The 21,834-nt window shown below is 43.0% G+C and overlaps 2 protein-coding genes across 6 annotated transcripts in view; one reads left to right on the top strand and one right to left on the bottom strand.

Moving 5' to 3' along the window:
• Nucleotides 1-21,834, bottom strand: part of TBC1D23 (TBC1 domain family member 23) — a 656,146-nt gene that overhangs the window by 588,479 nt on the left and 45,833 nt on the right. The gene's annotated exons all lie outside the window — the stretch shown is intronic.
• Nucleotides 1,880-18,752, top strand: LOC144771816 (uncharacterized). Of its 2 annotated transcripts, XM_078656090.1 has the most exons (5): nucleotides 1,880-2,116; nucleotides 7,000-7,035; nucleotides 13,239-13,676; nucleotides 17,777-17,992; nucleotides 18,442-18,752. In XM_078656090.1, the coding sequence occupies exons 3-5, from the start codon at nucleotides 13,239-13,241 to the stop codon at nucleotides 18,724-18,726; spliced, it is 939 nt and encodes a 312-aa protein (XP_078512216.1). In that variant the 5' UTR covers nucleotides 1,880-2,116; nucleotides 7,000-7,035; the 3' UTR covers nucleotides 18,727-18,752. The 2 variants fall into 2 exon arrangements, with proteins under 2 accessions (XP_078512216.1, XP_078512215.1); XM_078656089.1 differs by lacking the exons at nucleotides 1,880-2,116; nucleotides 7,000-7,035 and having other exon boundaries at nucleotides 13,057-13,676.

Genomic DNA, 21,834 nt, shown 5'->3' with positions numbered 1-21,834 from the left:
CACTCAGCCACGCAACGCCACTCAGCCACGCAACGCCACTCAGCCACGCAACGCCACTCAGCCACGCAACGCCACTCACCCGCGCAACGCCACTTACCCGCGCAACGCCACTCAGCCGCGCAACGCCACTCAGCCGCGCAACGCCACTCAGCCGCGCAACGCCACTCAGCCGCGCAACGCCACTCAGCCGCGCAACGCCACTCAGCCGCGCAACGCCACTCAGCCGCGCAACGCCACTCAGCCGCGCAACGCCACTCAGCCGCGCAACGCCACTCAGCCGCGCAACGCCACTCAGCCGCGCAACGCCACTCACACGCGCGACGCCACTCACACGCGGGACGCCACTCAACGCCACTCAGCCACGCAACGCCACTCAGCCACGCAACGCCACTCACCCACGCAACGCCACTCACGCAACGCCACTCAACCACGCAACGCCACTCACCCACGCAACGCCACTCTGCCACGCAACGCCACACACGCCACTCACACATGCAACGCCACACACACGCAACGCCACTCACACATGCAACGCCACTCACACATGCAACGCCACTCACACACGCAACGCCACTCACACACGCAACGCCACTCACACATGCAATGCCACTCACACACGCAACGGCACTCACACACGCAACGCCACTCACACACGCAACGCCACTCACACACACACCCACTCACCCACGCAATGCCACTCACCCACGCAACGCCACTCACCCACGCAACGCCACTCACCCAAGGAACGCCACTCAGCCACGCAACGCCACTCACACGCAACGCCACTCACACACGCAACGCCACTCACACACGCAAGGCCACTCACACGCAACGCCACACACACACGCAACGCCACACACACACGCACTCACCCACGCAATGCCACTCACCCACGCAACGCCACTCACACACGCAACGCCACTCACCCAAGGAACGCCACTCAGCCACGCAACGCCACTCACACGCAACGCCACTCACACACGCAACGCCACTCACACACGCAAGGCCACTCACACGCAACGCCACACACACACGCAACGCCACACACACGCCACTTACGCAGCAATGTTCACGATTTTCATAATAAAACGAAGAACACAACTTTTATGGCAAACATTGCATCCGGCCTCTGACCCGTTCAGCACCACACCTGTCTTTACATTTATTTTTTGCCAAAGAAAATCATCGACCATCTTTCTCATTCACCCAATGTATTTTCACGTTGGCACACACACATTTATGGACGCATCCGCAGCAATTTTCAGTATTTTCATACTAAACATAAACGCCACAACTTTGAGCCAGTATATTACAAGAGTTGTATGTTTAAAAGTGAAACTTTGTATACTTTGGATGCTTTATATATGCCATTTTTAAGTGTAACTTCGAGCAGACAGTTGAAGTGTCATTACACTAACGTAAAAAAAAAAGGCCCTTTGCTTTGTCAGTTCCGAGCAAAATCTTATGTGGCCTTAAGGGAGTTGCCCAGGGAAGTCTACTGGCGCGCCAATGTCGAAACTCCATCTGCATACACATTCAAACATTCACACTTCCAAGTCGCGCACATCAGCTAGTGTGACTTTTCCTTGGGGCAAGGGAAGGACTAAAAGCTTTGATCCTTTCTTAAACCAAAAAAAAAAATATATATTCTTGCATCGTTACCCCCTATTTAAGCAGAGGGACGGGTCACTTTAAGTCATACTCTCTTTTTACCTGCGAGGACAGAACTTCGACTTACAGAACGGCGCTGTACTTGCTGCTATCGACCAACAGCCACTGAAAATTTACGGCATTCAATCTTAGAACGTAAGTGCATGCAAGTTTTATTTCTATACATCTAAGGGACAGTATTGATACATTTACTTGCGTTTATTACAACTGTTACTATATCAACATCGCACCTCTGTTAAATTATTCTGCGACATGTTTGTTTGCAAATCTACATTTTCTATGGTAATACTTAGCAAAGGACTACGTAATTTCTCAAACAGGTCATACCTTTGTTTAAACCAACCGATACATATTGTTTTTTTTATCGTTATCTCTTGTAGGTTATTGGTACGCTTTCAACATTTCCTTGATAGGGGCAAAGAAACTGCGCACCAACATATATCATGTAAGTACAGCCAACTGTTCACTCTTCTACACAATTTTTACTTCCGTTCCTAACACTCCGACTCGCCACACAGAACATTCCTTCCAATAATTCAAGGCACAACATAAGTTTGACACACACCCATTCTTTCTTATATTTAATGCAACACAGTAACTACTCCTAATTACAACATGACACACACACCTTTTTACGTCTGTTACTAGTACCTTTTCACGCACACACGGTTAAGAACACATACTATATAACACGCACGGCGAATTGAGTGCAACCACAACAGAACACTCCTTACTATTTTTTTCACTGCTTCACAGCAATACAGTAAACAGGATGATCGGACTGAACAGTGAACAGAGCTCCAGCTTACACTACTCACACACACCTTGTCAGATTATCTGTCAAGATTACATGCATACCGCTTCCATTCTCTGATTAAATGTAACACAGTAACCAGTGCAAGTTACAAGATGACACATACCCACCCTTTTTTTTTACATCTATTACTATTAACTTTTCATGCACACACTGTTAGGAACACATACTATATCACACGCACGCCGAAATGAGTGCGACCACATTAGAACACTCATTATGCTTTCATTTACAGCTTCATAGCAAAACAGTAAACTGGATGATTGTACTCAAGAGTCAACAGAGCTGCATCTTACACTAATCACACACAGCCTGTCACATTAGGCAAAACACTGACTGCCACCCTTATACAGCACGTGCGACTCAAACGCAATCTAAGATCATAGCACTTCGCCACTACAGCACCAAACTTTCAGGAACAACTTCAAATTGCACATTTATTTGTACGCAAACAGGCTACACTTTACAACATTCACCCGCAGCTTTACTGGCACACATTAAGTAATCCAAGTTACTAGCTGACACACGAAAACATCCGCTCGTACAACTACTAGTATTACCTTTCCACAAACACGCACCCAATAACACATTAGCCAGGATTTGCGGCCTACAAAAATAAACACTTCACTTTACAGTTACTACACTATTCCCAGGCACATTGTATCATTCGGGAGAATAGTACAGCCATAAACCGTTCGCAACACTTCGCCACACCACAAAAAAATTTTCATGCACACATTCCACGAACAAGGGCACTTTCACACACACCATCTATTACATGGCTACTCACAATCTTTCTCTCAGGGGACAAATTTAATGTTTACTTTGTGTCCAAGGACCGCATCGGTGGGGGCAGGGTCAGTGGTTAAGGGTCGGGTCTACAGCAACAACATAAAACTGGCCATGAGGTTAATCACAGGACCCTGCAGCCGAAGGCTTCGTCCACTGAGCCCTCCCGGCATACACATAATTTTCTCGCTCTTTCTCTCTTCGTCTCCCTCCCTCTCTATAGCACACTAATCACACACACCCTGTCACATTAGGGAAAACACTTCATCTTACACTAATAACACACAGCCTGTCACATTAGGCAAAACACTGACTGCCACCCTTATACAGCACGTGCAACTCCTACGCAATGTAACATCAGAGCACTTCGCCACTACAGCACCAAACTTTCAGTCAGAACTTATAATTGCACATTAATGTGCACGTAAACAGGCAACACTTTACAACATTTACGCAGAATGCATTCATTCGCAGCTTTACTTGCACAGTTAGTAATCCAAGTTACAACCTGACACACGGAAACAGCCGCTCGTACAACTACTAGTATTACATTTTCACAATCACACATCCAATAACACATTAGCCAGGATTAGCTGCCTACCCAAAATAAAACTTGACCTTACACTTAATACACTATTCACAGGCACATTGGAACATTAGGGGGAATAGTACAGTCATAATCCGTTCGCAACACTTCGCCACACCACAACAAACTTTTCATACACACGATCAAGGGGAGTTTCGCCCACACCCTCTATTACATGGCTACTCACAAGCTTTCTCGCAGGTGAATAATTTACTGTTTACTTTGTGTCCAAGGACCGCGTCGGTGGGGGCAGGGTTAGTGGTTAAGGGTCGGGGGCGACAGCAACAACATAAAACTGACCATGAAGTTAATCACAGGACCCTGCAGCCGAAGGCTTCGTGCACTGAGCCCTCCCGGCATACACATAATTTTATCGCTCTCTTTCTCTCGCGCTCTCCCTACATCTATAGCTCCCCCTCCCTCTCTCCTGTCTTCCTCTGTCTCACTCTAACTGTGTTCCTCCCTCTGTCTCACTCCCCCTCTCTTTTTCCTCCTCTCTCCCTCCCTCTCCGTCTCGCAGCTTAGATTCACGTTTCTGCCTGTTTCACTCTCTCTTCCAACTCTCACCCCCCTCTCCATTTACTTACACAAATCTCGCAGATACCCCAAGCAGCGGTGCACGCAGTACCAATCCTTCTGTTATGCCACATCTCGCAGCTTAGATTCTTTCGCTCTTTCTTTTAACTCTCCACGTTTCTGCCTGTTTCACTCTCTCTTTTAACTCTCACCCCCCTCTCCATTTACTTACACAAATCTCGCAGATACCCCAAGCAGCGGTGCACGCAGTACCAATCCTTCTGTTATGCCACATCTCGCAGCTTAGATTCATTCGCTCTTTCTTTTAACTCTCCACGTTTCTGCCTGTTTCACTCTCTCTTTTAACTCTCACCCCCCTCTCCATTTACTTACACAAATCTCGCAGATACCCCAAGCAGCGGTGCACGCAGTACCAATCCTTCTGTTATGCCACATCTCGCAGCTTAGATTCATTCCCTCTTTCTTTTAACTCCCCACGTTTCTGCCTGTTTCACTCTCTCTTCCAACTCTCACCCCCCTCTCCATTTACTTACACAAATCTCGCAGATACCCCAAACTGCGGTGCACGCAGTACCAATCCTTCTGTTATGCCACATCTCGCAGCTTACATTCATTCGCTCTTTCTTTTAACTCTCCACGTTTCTGCCTGTTTCACTCTCTCTTTTAACTCTCACCCCCCTCTCCATTTACGTTTCTGACTGTTTCACTCAGCCACGCAACGCCACTCAGCCACGCAACGCCACTCACCCACGCAACGCCACTCACCCACGCAACGCCACTCACCCACGCAACGCCACTCACCCACGCAACGCCACTCACCCACGCAACGCCACTCACCCACGCAACGCCACTCAGCCACGCAACGCCACTCACCCACGCAACGCCACTCACCCACGCAACGCCACTCACCCACGCAACGCCACTCAGCCACGCAACGCCACTCAGCCACGCAACGCCACTCACCCACGCAACGCCACTCACCCACGCAACGCCACTCAGCCACGCAACGCCACTCAGCCACGCAACGCCACTCAGCCACGCAACGCCACTCAGCCACGCAACGCCACTCAGCCACGCAACGCCACTCACCCACGCAACGCCACTCAGCCACGCAACGCCACTCACCCACGCAACGCCACTCACCCACGCAACGCCACTCACCCACGCAACGCCACTCACCCACGCAACGCCACTCACCCACGCAACGCCACGCAACGCCACTCACCCACGCAACGCCACTCACCCACGCAACGCCACTCACCCACGCAACGCCACTCACCCACGCAACGCCACTCAGCCACGCAACGCCACTCAGCCACGCAACGCCACTCAGCCACGCAACGCCACTCAGCCACGCAACGCCACTCAGCCACGCAACGCCACTCACCCACGCAACGTCACTCACCCACGCAACGCCACTCACCCACGCAACGCCACTCAGCCACGCAACGCCACTCAGCCACGCAACGCCACTCAGCCACGCAACGCCACTCACACACGCCACTCACACACGCAACGCCACGCACACATGCAACGCCACTCAGCCACGCAACGCCACTCAGCCACGCAACGCCACTCAGCCACGCCACTCAGCCACGCAACGCCACTCAGCCACGCAACGCCACTCACATACGCAACGCCACTCACACACGCAACGCCACTCACCCACGCAACGCCACTCTGCCACGCAACGCCACTCAGCCACGCAACGCCACTCAGCCACGCAACGCCACGCAACGCCACTCAGCCACGCAACGCCACTCAGTGAATAATTTACTGTTTACTTTGTGTCCAAGGAACGCGTCGGTGTGGGCAGGGTTAGTGGTTAAGGGTCGGGGCGACAGCTACAACATAAAACTGACCATGAAGTTAATCACAGGACCCTGCAGCCGAAGGCTTCGTGCACTGAGCCCTCCCGGCATACACATAATTTTATCGCTCTCTTTCTCTCGCGGTCTCCCTACATCTCTATAGCTCTCTCTCCCTCTCTATAGCTCCCCCTCCCTCTCTCCTGTCTTCCTCTGTCTCACTCTAACTGTGTTCCTCCCTCTGTCTCACTCCCCCTCTCTTTTTCCTCCTCTCTCCCTCCCTCTCCGTCTCCCTCCCTATCACCCTGCATCTCACTCCCTTTCTCTTCCTCTCCCTCCATTTCCCTTCCTTTCCCTAACTTTCCCTTCCTCTCTGTTTTTGTATATAACTCTCCATTTGTCTCCCCTTTATTCCCTCTCTATCTTTCTACATTACTTGCACACTAACTGGGTACATTTTCAATATTACACGCACAGCGCATTCATTCTCAGATTCAATGCAACACATTAACCAGTCCAAGTTACAAGATAACACACACACATTTTTTTACGTCTCTCAGTATGAACTTTTCACGCACTCACTCACTCTCTCTCTGTCCCCCTTTTCCTAACACTCCCTCTCTCTCCCTCTATCATCTCACCCTGCCTGTGTGCCACCCGTGGCGCATACACTCACAGCAGCACTAGAGCTCTTAACAGGTCTTTAAAACACTATTTACATGTTAATGTGCCCTTTATGTGAAAAATTCGAAAAAATCTCTTCTAAACATTATGTATTTTTTTTCTCCTTTCAGATTATTAAAACAACAACAAAAGAAACAGAAGTTAAGGTAAATACTACTTTGCCACTTAGTTTAAAATTTTTTAAAAGTTCTGACCTTACAGTCCCCAAAAAAATTTGTTAGTTCACAAACCTTCTTAATTTACATTTGTTGATAACAACATTTCAGTATAACTTATAAAATGCAGAGATGCTTGAAAGCAAGTTACCATCAAGGGAATAGCAAATTTAATAGCAAATCACAAGGTAAGCAATGCTTACCAAATAGTGCTTTTGCTGTCTTGCACAATTTATGCAAGCCAGTAACTACTTGGAACTCTAATGATCTGCATTATATCATGGACCGTGGGGACGCTTTATATCTCCAAATGCATTCTATTAACAACGAAACACTTATGCATCCAGATGACCTGCCAAGGTATATAGACCACAATCAAGAGATATATTCACTTTTGCTACGGAATGCTTACTACGGTGATGTCCTTAAACGTTTTGATAAAGCCTACCCAGATATTAGCACAGCATTAAATGTTACTATTAATAAGCACTGTGGTGTTCTACTTTGTATGAATGTTTATGTAATAGCTATTTTCAAACATATGCAATCATACTTTGTATTTGATTCACATAGTAGGGACCATGAAGGCATGCCTCATTCAAACGGAACATGTGTTACAATTGCATTTAATTCGTTTGAAGGCCTAATTCAATATGTTATGAAACTAGCATATAACTTTACACATCAGGCTGAGCAATGTGTCCAATTTGAATTAACACCAATAGATATAAAAGTCATTCAAAGGAAATCCTTTACAAAAGCACTTACTGTGCATAAAAAAAATAGTCACCTACCGCAAGAAAGAAAAATTTGGGTACATACTACTGAATGTACTCCTAATCAGACGATAACATCAACATCAATGTCTTCTGATGATTTACTGAATAAAAGTAAGGGAGGGAATAGCAATAGTAATCATTTAGCACAATTACCAGGTAATAGTAAAGCTATACAGGGAACAAATAAACAGTCTCGGAAAAGAAAAAGGGATTCAAGTACATGTCCAACTAAAGTTGTACAAAGAAAAAAAGTTAATACAGCTGAAGAAGACATTACCAACAGTCAACTAAGTGCTACTGATAATAACATCCCCATCTTCACGCAGGGCCAAAGACAGAAACGAGGTAAACAAATCCATACAATCATTCGCAAATTCCACCGGGAAATATTGCATGGCCCAGAGTACATTTGTACTCTTTGCAATCAACTGTGGCATAAACAAACGTTGCAAAATATACGCAGTGTTAGCCAATCTGAAATTTTCAAGAAGTGTAACATTAGTAACAAGAAAACCAATTTTATATGTAAGACTTGCTATTATTACATTCGCAAAAACAAAATACCACCATGTTCTATTGTAAATGGCATGGGCTTCCCAAATGTACCAGTTGAATTAGAATTATATGATTTAGAAGAAAGATTAGTTTCACCTAGGATACCATTCTTACAAATTCGGAGTCTGCCACGCGGTTTTCAAAAATCATTATCAGGAGCAGTAGTTAATGTACCTGCAGATGTTATGACAACTGTTACAATTTTACCAAGGCAAATTAATGACGCCATGACAATCCCAGTGAAATTAAAAAGGAAATTAATCTATAAATCATATACACATTATGAGAATATTAGACCAAATACAGTAAAAAAGGCAGCTACTTGGCTAGCTAAAAATAGTACAATGTTTAATGAATATGGTGTTACGATTAACCCTGACTGGGAGTATATACCTCCAGAAATAGAATCTCACAATGAGACTTCTGAGACAAACAATTCATCTGATAGTTCTGACAACATAGAAGCTGGGAATTTGGATACTATGTTAACTAATGAAACTATTACTAGTAATTCGCTGAATGTGTTAAGTTTCGCTCCAGCTGAACATAACACGCCAAGAGGTTTATATGAGGATAAAGATTCAGAGTTTTTGGCTTTCCCTACTATTTTTTGTGGTGAACGAAGGCCTAACAATAAGGAAAGACACATACCGGTACATTATAGTACTATTTGCCAAGCAGAGTTAAGGAGTTATGATAGAAGAGTCGCTAAATCTATTAGTAATATGTTTTTTAAACTGAAGAAATTACATATTAAGCAGATCCATGGTAAAATCAACATTTCCATCAGAAAACATTTTACAGATGGGAATAAAATAACTGCTAAAGACATTAAATGTAATATTGCCAATGTTTTTCAGTTTAATGAGGGGTACAAAGTATTAAAAACTATACGCAGTTCACCTCCATATTGGGAAGGTTGCAAAAAAGATATTTTTGCAATGATAAGGCAACTTGGCATACCCACTTTCTTTTTGACTTTATCTGCTGCTGAAACAAAATGGCACCATTTAATAAATATACTATTGAGAGTTAGAAACTTAAAGGAATGTACAGAGGAAGAATTCTTAAACATGTCTTGGGAAACTAAAAGTAAATTAATACAAGAAGATCCAATAACATGTGCAAGACAGTTTGACTATCAAGTTAGGAAATTCTTTAATTGTGTTTTGCTGAATGGCACTAATCCAATTGGGGAAATAGTAGACTACTTTTACAGAGTCGAATTCCAACAAAGAGGTTCTCCACATATACATGCATTACTCTGGGTAAACAAAGCACCATTGTATGGTGTTTCACCAGTCGAAGAAGTCAATAGCTTTATTGACAAATATATCACTTGTCATAAGTCTGAGGACCCTCTTTTACAACCGTTAATAAATCTACAAAGGCATGGTCACACCAAAAATTGCAGACGTAAACAGCAACGGACATGCAAATATCAATATCCCAAATATCCAATGTCAAGAACGCTCATATTAGAGCCATTAACACTTGAGGAGACAAATAAGCAATGGCAAGATAATATGAAAATAATACATGAAGCTATGAATAATACTACTTTTAATACACTTTCTTTTGAGGACTTTTTAGAGTTCATTAAAATGGATGATAAAGAATATATTACTTCTATACAAACTAGCTTACAAAAAACAACTATTTTTTTAAAAAGAACACCAGGCGAATGCTTCATCAATAACTACAATAGTACTCTTTTAGAAGCTTGGCGAGCAAACATAGACTTGCAGTTTATACTAGACCCTTATGCTTGTGCAGTCTATATTATCTCATATATCAGTAAATCGCAAAGAGGAATTAGCAAACTTCTAGCGCAAGCTGCTAAAGAGGTAACAAGCAATAGTAATATCAAAGATCAACTTAAACACATAGGAAACAAATTCCTCAACTGCACAGAAATTAGTGCTCAAGAAGCAGCATATCTAATTCTTCAAATACCATTACGGAAAAGCTCACGATCATTTGTATTTATTAATACTAGCCGTCCAGAGAAAAGAACTTATTTAATGCGCGATATCGAAACTATTAATAACTTGCCCGAAAATTCAACTGACATTCAATGTGAAAATATTATTATTAAGTACTGCAAACGGCCACAATCATTAGAGATGTGCACGTTAGCAGACTATGCGGCTGATTTCAACTATGTGAAGAAAAAAAACACATGGGAAAGAAATAAATGATTGCGAAGATTTACTTGCAGAACAAAACTTTTACAGCTGAGATGAGGAAGAATTAGAAATAGAATGTAGTCACGGAAATAAACAACAAAAGAAACAGAATTATGATTATGCTTTAAATAAGCGCAGACAAGGGAAAATAATACGCTTTTGCAGATTTAGCAAAAATAATGAACCAGAAGAGTATTATAGAGAAATATTAATGTTGCACTATCCATGGAGGGAAGAAGAAAAAATACTAATCAACAAGGAAACTTACTACGAGAGGTATCTGGAAGTTAAATCATTTGTTGACACACAACTAAAAATCTATAACAAACAGCATGGCGAAGTTACAAACATTATTCATGAACAGTGTCATGAAAATGTAATTTCACCTCCTCTATCACCAACTGTTAATATACAGACAGAAGACCAAAATCCAGAACATAATAATAGATATGATTTGGCTCTAGATTTAGGAATTAGAACTACAACTGAAGAACAAAGCTTAACTAACGTTATTTTACCCAATGAAAAATACCAACAACTTATGCAAAACTTAACGGAGGAACAACTTAATTTTGTTTACCATCACTTGCATTGGTTTAAAACTACAAGCACTCCATGCTATACTTTTTGCACTGGAGGGGCTGGTGTTGGGAAAAGTTTTGTAATATCTGCACTATATCAAACTTTACTACGCTATTATAACACTAAGGCCGGTGAAAATCCAGATAATGTTTATATCTTACTTACTGCTCCAACAGGAAAGGCTGCCCATAATATTAATGGAAAAACACTGCATAGCACTTTCAAAATACCTGTGTCGCAAAGTTTGACTTATAAACAACTGAGTCATGAACATAGAACTGCTCTACAAATGGAAATGATGCATGTTAGAGTTGTTATTATTGATGAAATTTCAATGGTAGGACACAATATGTTGAATTTTATACATAACAGGCTTCAAGAAATTAAATCATCTAATGAACCATTTGGAGGAATTTCTATTTTAGCCATTGGTGACTTTTACCAATTAAAACCTGTATTTGACAGATACATTTTTCAGGATTCTACACAAATGTATGGTCCTTTAAGTGCTAACTTATGGAAAGAACATTTTAAAATTTTTGAATTAACAAAAATTATGCGCCAAAAAGAAGATCTACAATTTGCTGAATTACTAAACCGATTGAGAGAAGGCAAGCATACTGAGGAAGATATTTCACAAATTAAGCAAAGGGAAATACAACCTGATGAGACTTTATTAGAAACAATTCCATATATCATGTCAACTAATCTAGAAGTTAATGAAATTAACCAAAAGGTTTTAGAACAACATTGCAAAGATTATCCAGTCTACATAACAGTAGCAAGCGATACCGTCAGTTCAGATTTGTCTGAAAATGTGAAAAAAACCATTCTTAAGCAACTGCCCAAAGATCCACAGAAAACAATGGGCCTTTCACATACATTACACATTGCCTTACAACTTCGTTATGATTTAAGTTGCAATGTGGATGTCAATGATGGTTTAACAAATGGCGCAACTGGTGTTGTACAATTAGTTGAATTGATTAACAATACACCTATTATCGTTTGGTTGTTATTTGACAATCCCACTATAGGACAAACAACCAGACAACAATATAAACACTTATTTCATTCACAAATACAAAATACATGGACACCAATACATGCTATAGCTAGACATTTCCAATACACTAAAAAATTTATTACCATTATACGCAAGCAATTTCCTTTACGCCAAGCATCAGCACGCACTATACATCGCACACAAGGTGCAACTCTCGAACCACTTTATATACACTTTAATAACAGCAAGATTCATCATTTGCATTATGTTGCTATTAGCAGGGCAAAATCAATACAAAATGTATATGTACACAATTTTGATGAACGTAAAATTGTAGTACATCCACAAGTTAATGAGGAAATGCACAGATTAAGGACAGAAATGCCACTTGAAATACATATCCCACAGTTACATACATACAGTGCACATTTCAATATCATTGCACACAATATCAGATCACTACAGAAAAATTTTCCATCTATGGTAGCGGATAGCAATATATTACAAGCAGACATTATTTGCTTAACTGAGATCAACACTACAAGAAATGCTACAGCTAATGATTTCACGATAGAACAATATCATCACATTATATTTGATAAATTTCATACATACAACACAAACCATGGAATGATTATGTACTACAAAAAAGATTTATTTATATTGCCTATTTATGAGACACTTGAAGGGATTGACATTTTACATTTTACTCTACAGATTGGTAACACAGATTTCCTTATTATTATTTTATACAAACCACCCCTAAAAAGTATAACTTCTCTTTTTGATTTCATCACAAATATTACGGATTTTTACCCCACACACAAATTCATTATTATAGGTGATTTCAATGTGGATGTATCTCAACAAAATGCAAACAGCAAGCAATTACTTGGATTCTTTGAAACGCAATTACAATGTCAACAACTCATTAACAGTTACACAACTAACTACCAATCCATTTTAGATCATATATATACAAATGTCCAACTACACAACTATGGTACTTTAGAATGCTATTACAGTGATCATAAAGCAATATGGGTTTGTATTTAACATGTTATGTCACATTTTCTATTTCAGATGATGTCTATTGAAGAAATTATGAACATTAATACCGATGACAACAAACCATACCAGAAACCAATAAGAGTTAATGTCATCAACTGCTCAGGGAAAACTACGTACAAAAATGCTAAACAAGAGCAGAACATTTTATTCCATTTGGCTTTAGCAGATAAAACTGGAACAATAAAATGTACTTGTTACCAAGAAAATTTATATGAGCAAACGAAAAATAACTGTGGACTACTGATACGAAACTTTATTATCAAAAACAAAACAATTTTAATTACAAAACAAACTAAAGTAACCAAATTTCCTGCAATGGCAATCGAGGATGGCCTGATCCAACAAGCAAACAACATTTTGCATCCGCCTGCACCATCGGCTTCTCCCATCAAGGAAATAAAACGGGCAAGTCTAAAAAGCCTGATGACCGTTTCAGGGACAATAATTGCCGTAAGTATGAACACAAACATGTCATCATGTCAACTAAAAAAAAATATTGTCTCGCATTTGAAAAGTTGGACTTATTAGTATTGTAAATGACATATCTTATTTATTTTTTACTTTTTTAAATTGCAAGTCTAAATAGCACACCTATGTCATGTGACAGGCAGACCTGCTCTTAGGGCAGGTATGCTTGCCACATGGCACCTGTGCCCTTTTTGGGGATGCCAGAGGGTGTCAAAGTGACACCCCCTGCACCCTTCTGAATTCTTTAATTACCGATTCGGTAAATAACAAATCGATAATGCCTAATCATTCCTATGGGCTTCAAAGCCCATAGGAATGAATGGGCATTACCTATTCGGTATTTACCGATTCGGTATTTTAAGAATTGTTAAGGATTCGGTACGAATACAGATGTTGGGACCTACATACCATTTACCCATTTTTAAATACCAAATCGGTATTAGTCGGTATTTCAAAATAGGTAAATGGGATTTACCTACATCGTGCCCTTAGTAACTTCACTAACAAGCTCAAAAAAGGTTGCATTATACACTCTTTCACACTATGTTGAAAGTAAGAGTTTTGGGAAATATAATAGGCCAGTGCTTTGGGCTATACTACAAATTCAAGTACTCTCCACAAAGCCTTTTTTTTAAAAAAAAATGCAATATGGTAGAAAGGATGTTCATTTGGGTCGTGAAATCTAATACATTATATTGCCAGTCATACAACGCATCTACTACTATGTGGTTTTACTGTCACTATTTTATAGATTTGCTCTTTTTGGGTGTCCCAAAAGAACGCAAAGACTGTCTTTACATCAATGCCTCACCCTCAGTCACCCTGACTCACCCTCAACACCCCACCCTCACTCTCCCTCAACACCTCACCCTCAACAATTCACCCTTAATGCCTCACTCACCCTCAATCTCACTCAACATCAATCACCCTCAACACCTCCTCCTCACTCATCCTCAATCACCCTCACTATCCCTCAACACCTCACACTCAAAAACTCTACACTTCTCCCTCAACTACTCACTCACCCTCACTCTCACTCAACACTTCAACACCTCAGCCTCACCCTCAACATCAATCACTCACCCTCACTCACCCTCATCCTTACTCACCCTCAACTTCTCACCCTCACTCACCCTCAACACCTCACCCTCACTCACCCTCAACACCTCACCCTCTACAATTCCCCCTTAATGCCTCACTCACCCTCAATCTCACTCACCCTCAATCACCCTCAACACCTCCCACTCACTCACCCTCACTCACCCTCACTAGCCCTCAACACCTCCCCCTCAAAAATTCTACACTTCTCCCTCAACTCCTCAGTCACCCTCACTCTCACTCAACACCTCAACACATCAGCCTCACCCTCAACAACTCACCCTCACTCAATCACCCTTACTCACCCACACTCACACTCATCCTTACTCACCCTCAACTTTTCACCCTCAATCTCTCACCCTCAACACTCCCTCACTCTCACTCACCCTAAACACCTCACCCTAACTCAGCCTCACTCACACTCACCCTCACATAACACCTCATCTTCACTCATCCTCACTCACCCTCAACCCCACCCTCCCTCACCCTAACCCTCACTCACCCGCAACACCTCACACTCAATCACTCACCCTCACCCTCACCCTCACTCATGTCATCATATGTAATAAAAAAATGCATACTTGCCTTACACACACAGTACACCCAAGCAGCGGTGTACGCACTACCAATCCTTCTGTTATGCCACATCGCGCAGCTTACATTCCTTCGCTCTTTCTTCTAACTCTCCACGTTTCTGCCTGTTTCACTCTCTCTTCCAACTCTCAACCCCCTCTCCATTTACTTACACAAATCTCGCAGATACCACAAGCAGCGGTGCACGCACTACCAATCCTTCTGTTATGCCACATCTCGCAGCTTAGATTCCTTCCCTCGTTCTTCCACGTTTCTGACTGTTTCACTCTCTCTTTCAACTCTCAACCCCCTCTCCATTTACTTACACAAATCTCGCAGATACCCCAAGCTGCGGTGCACGCACTACCAATCCTTCTGTTATGACACATCTCGCAGCTTATATTCCTTCGCTCTTTCTTCTAACTCTCCACGTTTCTGCCTGTTTCACTCTCTCTTCCAACTCTCACCCCCGGCTCAATTTACTTACACAAATCTCGCAGATACCACAAGCAGCGGTGCACGCACTACCAATCCTTCTGTTATGCCACATCTCGCAGCTTAGATTCCTTCGCTCTTTCTTCTAACTCTCCACGTTTCTGCCTGTTTCACTCTCTCTTCCAACTCTCACCCCCCTCTCCATTTACTTACACAAATATCGCAGATACCCCAAGCAGCGGTGCACGCACTACCAATCCTTCCGTTATGCCAGATCTCACAATCTTCCATCACACATGGAGCTGGTACAGCACAGGCAACGGCAATGCAAGCTTCACTCAAACACGGAGCAGGTACAGCACAGGCAACAGCAGTGCAATCTTCCCTTACACATGGAACAGGTACAGCACCGACAGCAGCAGTGCAAGCTTCCCTCACACACAGATCAGGTACACCACAGGCAGCAGCAGTGCAAGCTTCCCTCACACATAGATCAGGTACAGCACAGGCGGCAGCAGTGCAAGCTTCCCTTACACATGGAACAGGTACACCACCGACAGCAGCAGTGCAAGCTTCCCTCACACACCGTCACACACCCTCAGCTTCACACACCCTCACTCACCCTCACACACACACACACACACACACACACAACAACAAAAAGAAGAATAGAAATTAACTATCCTAATCCACACTCTAACTCCTAGATTTAAATCCTGAGTCCTAATTCACCCTACAAATACACTCTTTCACTCTATGTAGAAAGTACGCGTTTTGAAAACTATAATATGCCAGCGCTTTGCTGTATACTACAAATACAAGTACTCTCTACAAAGCCATTTTTTGCAAAAAATATTGCTATCATTTAGGAAGGATGTTCATTTGGGTCGCTAAATATAATACATTATATGGGCATTCATACAACGCACTAATAATATGTGTTTTTACAGTCACTATTTTATACAATGCTTACTTTTTCTTTAGCAAGAGAACGCAAACACTGTGTTTACCTCAATGCCTCACCCTTAGTCACCCTCACTCATCCTCAAAACGTCACCCTGACTCACCCTCAACACCTCACCCTCAACACTTCAGCCTCAACGCCTCACTCACCCTCAATCTCACTCACCCTCAATCACACTAAACTCCTCACCCTAACTCACCCTCACTAGCCATCAACACCTCCCCCTCAAAAACTTTACCCTTCTCCCTCAACTCCTCAGTCAACCTCACTCTCACTCAACACCTCAGCCTCACCCTCAGCCTCACCCTCACTCACCCTCAACACCTCACCCTCACTCACTCACCCTCACTCACCCACACTCCCCCTCATCTTTACTCACCCTCAACTTCTCAACATCAATCACCCTCAATCGCTCACCCTCAACTCCTCACCCTAAATGACACTCACTCAGCCTCACTCACACTCACCCTCATCCTTACTCACCCTCAACTTCTCACCCTCACTCACCTTCAATCTCTCACCCTCACCCTCTCACCCTCGCTCACCCTCACTCACCCTCACTTACATTCACCCTCACACTCACGTAACACCTCATCCTCACTCACCCTCACTCACCATCAACTCCTCACCCTCACTCACTATCAACACCTCACACTCAATAACTCACCCTCACCCATGTCATCATGTCTACTTAAAAAATGCATAGTTGACTTACACACACATTACACCTTTAGTAACTTCAATAAGTAACTCAAAAAAATTAGAATTATACACTCTTCACACATAGTAGCAAGTATGACTTTTGGAAACTAAAAGATGGCAGTGCTTTGGTGTATACTACAAACACAAGTACTCTCTACAAAGCCATTTTTTCAAATAAACAATTCAATCTTTTAGAAAGGATGTTCATTTGGGTCGTTAAATGTGATACATTATATTGCCTTTCATACAAGGCACTAGCAATATGTGTTTTTACAGTCACTATTTAATAGAATGCTTTCTTTTTGTGTAGGAAGAGGATGCAAAGACTGTGTTTATCAATGGGCAAGATACCCCACTCAAATCGATTACAATAAAAGATGCAACTGATGATATAAAAGTGACACTGTGGAGAGAAGCGTCACAATTTAAAATACATATTGGGAAATATGTTACCCTGACTCACGTCACTGTACATGAATTCAATTGCCAAAAAATATTGAATACAACGCGCCATAGCAAAATGGAGGTAAGCACAACAAACAAAACTTTTGTCAACTATCTCTGCTCAGCCACTCTTGGACTTTCACCCAGTCTTGCCCTTTCACCCACTCTGCCCCTTGCACCCACTCTGGACCTTTTACATTTCACCCACTTGGGACCTTTCACCCACTCGGGAGCTTTCACCCACTCGGGAACTTTCACCCACTCGGGAACTTTCAACAACTCTGGCCCTTTCACACACTCTAGGCCTATCACCCACTCTAGACCTATCACCCACTCTAGACCTATCACCCACTCTCGACCTATCACCCACTCAAACCCTATCAACAACAGGGACCCTTTCACCTACTCAGTCCATTTCACCCAATCTGGCACTTTCAACCACTCTGTTCCTTTCACCCACTATAGGCCTTACACAAAACATAAAGTATACAAATTTAAAAACTAATTGTTGCTTTTGTTTTCTCTCAACAGGTAACAGCCCCACCAGAGGAAAAGATGGACATTCTAATTTATGGTGTTGAAAGCTCTACAGAGCAAAATAGTATTATCACAATAAAAGTGACAAACACAGACGAATATCAATCTATGCCCATCGAAAACCAGATCTTAATTAAATGGTTTATGTTAGATGAGGAAGTTGACAACATCGGAGATGCCCTTGTCCACTTTTTGCCACAAACTTTTGAAGTTGTCTTTTGTAATGGCCAAATCATAAAGATTCTGCACGAAAAAAACGATGACATATGTTCTGACTAAATTTTGCATGTTGCCAGGATATCTTATTTTTGTACAAAGTTAAACAATAAAAAAATTTTTTTTTTTTAAATAAATAAATAAGTGTGGGATACAAATTTTACAACTTCTATGGTATTTTTTGCTCTACAAAAGGCAAATTGTAAGTAATACACTCAATTTATACAACATAGTCACACCCACATACAACATTCAGCCTATCCATTTGACATTACAAACACATATACAAAATACACATACTTTGTAGCTTGCACGCACTACAGTAGTATGTATGAATGAGACTGTTGTTGTGCTAAATACGCCTGTGCTGGTGCCGAGTTATGCTGTGTTGTTGCTCAATGTTACTGTGGGGGGGCCGAATGATAAGGTGGTATTGATGCGTGTTGCATTGGTGGACATCACAAATTAGGTTGTTGTGAGAATTGCACATGTTGTTGGGATGAGTTATGCTTTGGTGGTAATAGTTGAACACTAACAAACCACAACTCATCATCAACACATCACAACAACAGCATTAGGAAGCACCACACTAACATCACTCATCAACACACCAACATCACTCTACACCACCACAACAGCATCATTCTACTACAACAACATACAATAACACTAACACACTTCACATAAAAATAACTATTCACACATGCAAAACACTCACATTTGCCAATCACACCCTCACTCACACTCACTCAGCCTCAACTCATCACCCACCCTCAATTACACTCACTCACCCTCAACACCTCACCCTTACTCTCCCTCAACACCTCACCCTCACTCACCCTCAACACATCACCATCACCCTCAACCACCTTCAATCACCATCAACACCTCACCCTCACTCACCCTCAACACCGCACCCTCAAACCTTCAATCACCCTCACTCTCAACACCTCTCCCTCACTCACCCTCAACGCCTCTACCTCACTCACCTTCAGCCATTCAACACCTCACCCTCAATCACCGTCATCCTCACTCACACTCAAGACTTCATCCTCACTCACCCTCAACACATCTGCCTCAATTGCCCTCAACCACACTTACCCCCAACACACTATCACACTAAAACAACACACAAACACCACCACTGCACCACTTCACTCACCCTCAACACCTCACCCTTAAACTCTCACTCAAACTCACTCTCACTCATCCTCAATAACATACAACACCTCAACCACACTCAGCCTCAAATCCTCAATAACACTCAGCCCCTCACCCTCACTCACCCTCAACACATCACCCTCAATTACAATCAACACCTCACCCTCACTCACCCTCACTCATCCTCACTCACCCTCACTCACCGTCAACACACTATCACACTACAACAACAAACAAATACTTACCACCACAGCAACACTTCACTCACCCTCAACACCTCACCCTTAACTCCTCACTCACCCTCAATCTCACTCATCATCAATCACCCTCAACACCTCACCCTCAACACCTCACTGTCATACTCACTCACCCTCAATACATCACCCTCATTCACACTCACTCACCGTCAACACACTATCACACTACAACTACAAACAAACACTTTCCGCCACAGCAACACTTCACTCACCCTAAACACCTCACCCTTAACTCCTCACTCACACTCACTCTCACTCATCCTCAATCACCCTCAACACCTCACCCTCACTCACCCTCAACGCCTCACCCACACTCACCCTCACACCCTCATCCTCAGCACCTCACTCTCTCTCACCTTCAACGGCTCACCCTCAACGCCTCACCCACACTCACCCACAGCTCCTCACCCTCAACACCTCACCCTCACTCACCCACAACGCCTCACCCTCAGTCAACCTCAACACATCACTCACCCTCACTCTCACTCATCCTCAATCACTCAACACCTCACCCTCAACACCTCACTCACCCTCAGCCCCTCACCCTCACTCACCTCCTCACCCTCACTCATCCTCACTCACCCTCAACACCTCCCCCTCATTCTCACTCACTCTCACCCTCTCATCCTCATACTCACTCACCCTCAACACACTATCACACTACAACCACACAAAATAACTATTACCACCCCAGCACCACTCATCACCACTGCAGCAAACAAAGGTCATACAATAACAACATGTACGCTTTTAACAGTCACACACACAACAACAGCTATCAATGGCCACTTTCACCAGGCATACACACACAACAGTCATCAGTACTGCAGTATTATGTCTAAATGAGACTGTGGGTGTGCAAAATACGGATGTGAAGTGCAGAGTGAAGCAGTGTTGTTGCTCAATGGTACTGTGGGGCTGCAGAAAGATAAAGTGGTATTACTGCATGTTGCATTCGTGGACATCAGTGATGCCATTGTTGGGAGAACTGCAACTGTTGTGGTGCTGAGTTATGCTGTGGTGGTAAATATTAAACACCATCACAACGCCACTCATCACTAGCACAGAACAACACATCACAAATACAGCATTACTAAGCACCACACACTCACATGCCCACACGCTCACACACCCCCACCCTCACACACATCCACACTCACACACTCTCACACATCCTCGCACACCCACTCACATTCTCAATAAGCCTCATAGCCTCACGCTCGCCAACAATCACTCACTCTCACCCTCACACCGTCACCCTCACACCATCATCCACTCACCCTCAACACCTCACCCTCACTCACCATCAACACACTATCACACTACAACCACACACAAACACTTACCACCACAGCACCACTCATTACCACTACAGCATTACTCAGCAGACAAACGACATACAATCCAAACATGTGCGCTTTTAACAGGCACACACACTAATAGCTAGCAATGGACACTTTCACAAGGCGTACACACACAACAGTCATCAGTGCATCCTTTCACCATGCATACACCCACACAAACAGCCATCAATCCACGCTTTCAACAGTCACACACACCACCAGCCTGAAGTGCACGCTTTAGAACAACTTTTTGTACGTTGCACACACAATTACAGCTATACAAGCATGCTTTGGTGCTGTACAGTACTGCAGTTCTATGTCTAAATGAGACTGGGGGAGTTCTAAATACGGCTCTAGTGGCAATGAGTGATGATCTCATGTTGCTCAATTGTAGTGTGGGGTTGCAGAAT

The sequence above is a fragment of the Lissotriton helveticus genome, chromosome 8, assembly GCF_964261635.1.
Source record: "Lissotriton helveticus chromosome 8, aLisHel1.1, whole genome shotgun sequence".
NCBI lineage: Eukaryota > Metazoa > Chordata > Amphibia > Caudata > Salamandridae > Lissotriton > Lissotriton helveticus.
This window is presented reverse-complemented; position numbering and strand designations above follow the sequence as displayed.

Excerpts from the sequence above, each read along its gene's own strand:
- LOC144771816 (XM_078656089.1), top strand. The coding sequence starts at position 13,218 with ATGTCACATTTTCTATTTCAGATGATGTCTATTGAAGAAATTATGAAC. Across the intron at positions 13,677-17,776 it reads TTTCAGGGACAATAATTGCC|GAAGAGGATGCAAAGACTGT; the intron begins GTAAGTATGAAC and ends CTTTTTGTGTAG. Across the intron at positions 17,993-18,441 it reads CGCGCCATAGCAAAATGGAG|GTAACAGCCCCACCAGAGGA; the intron begins GTAAGCACAACA and ends TTCTCTCAACAG.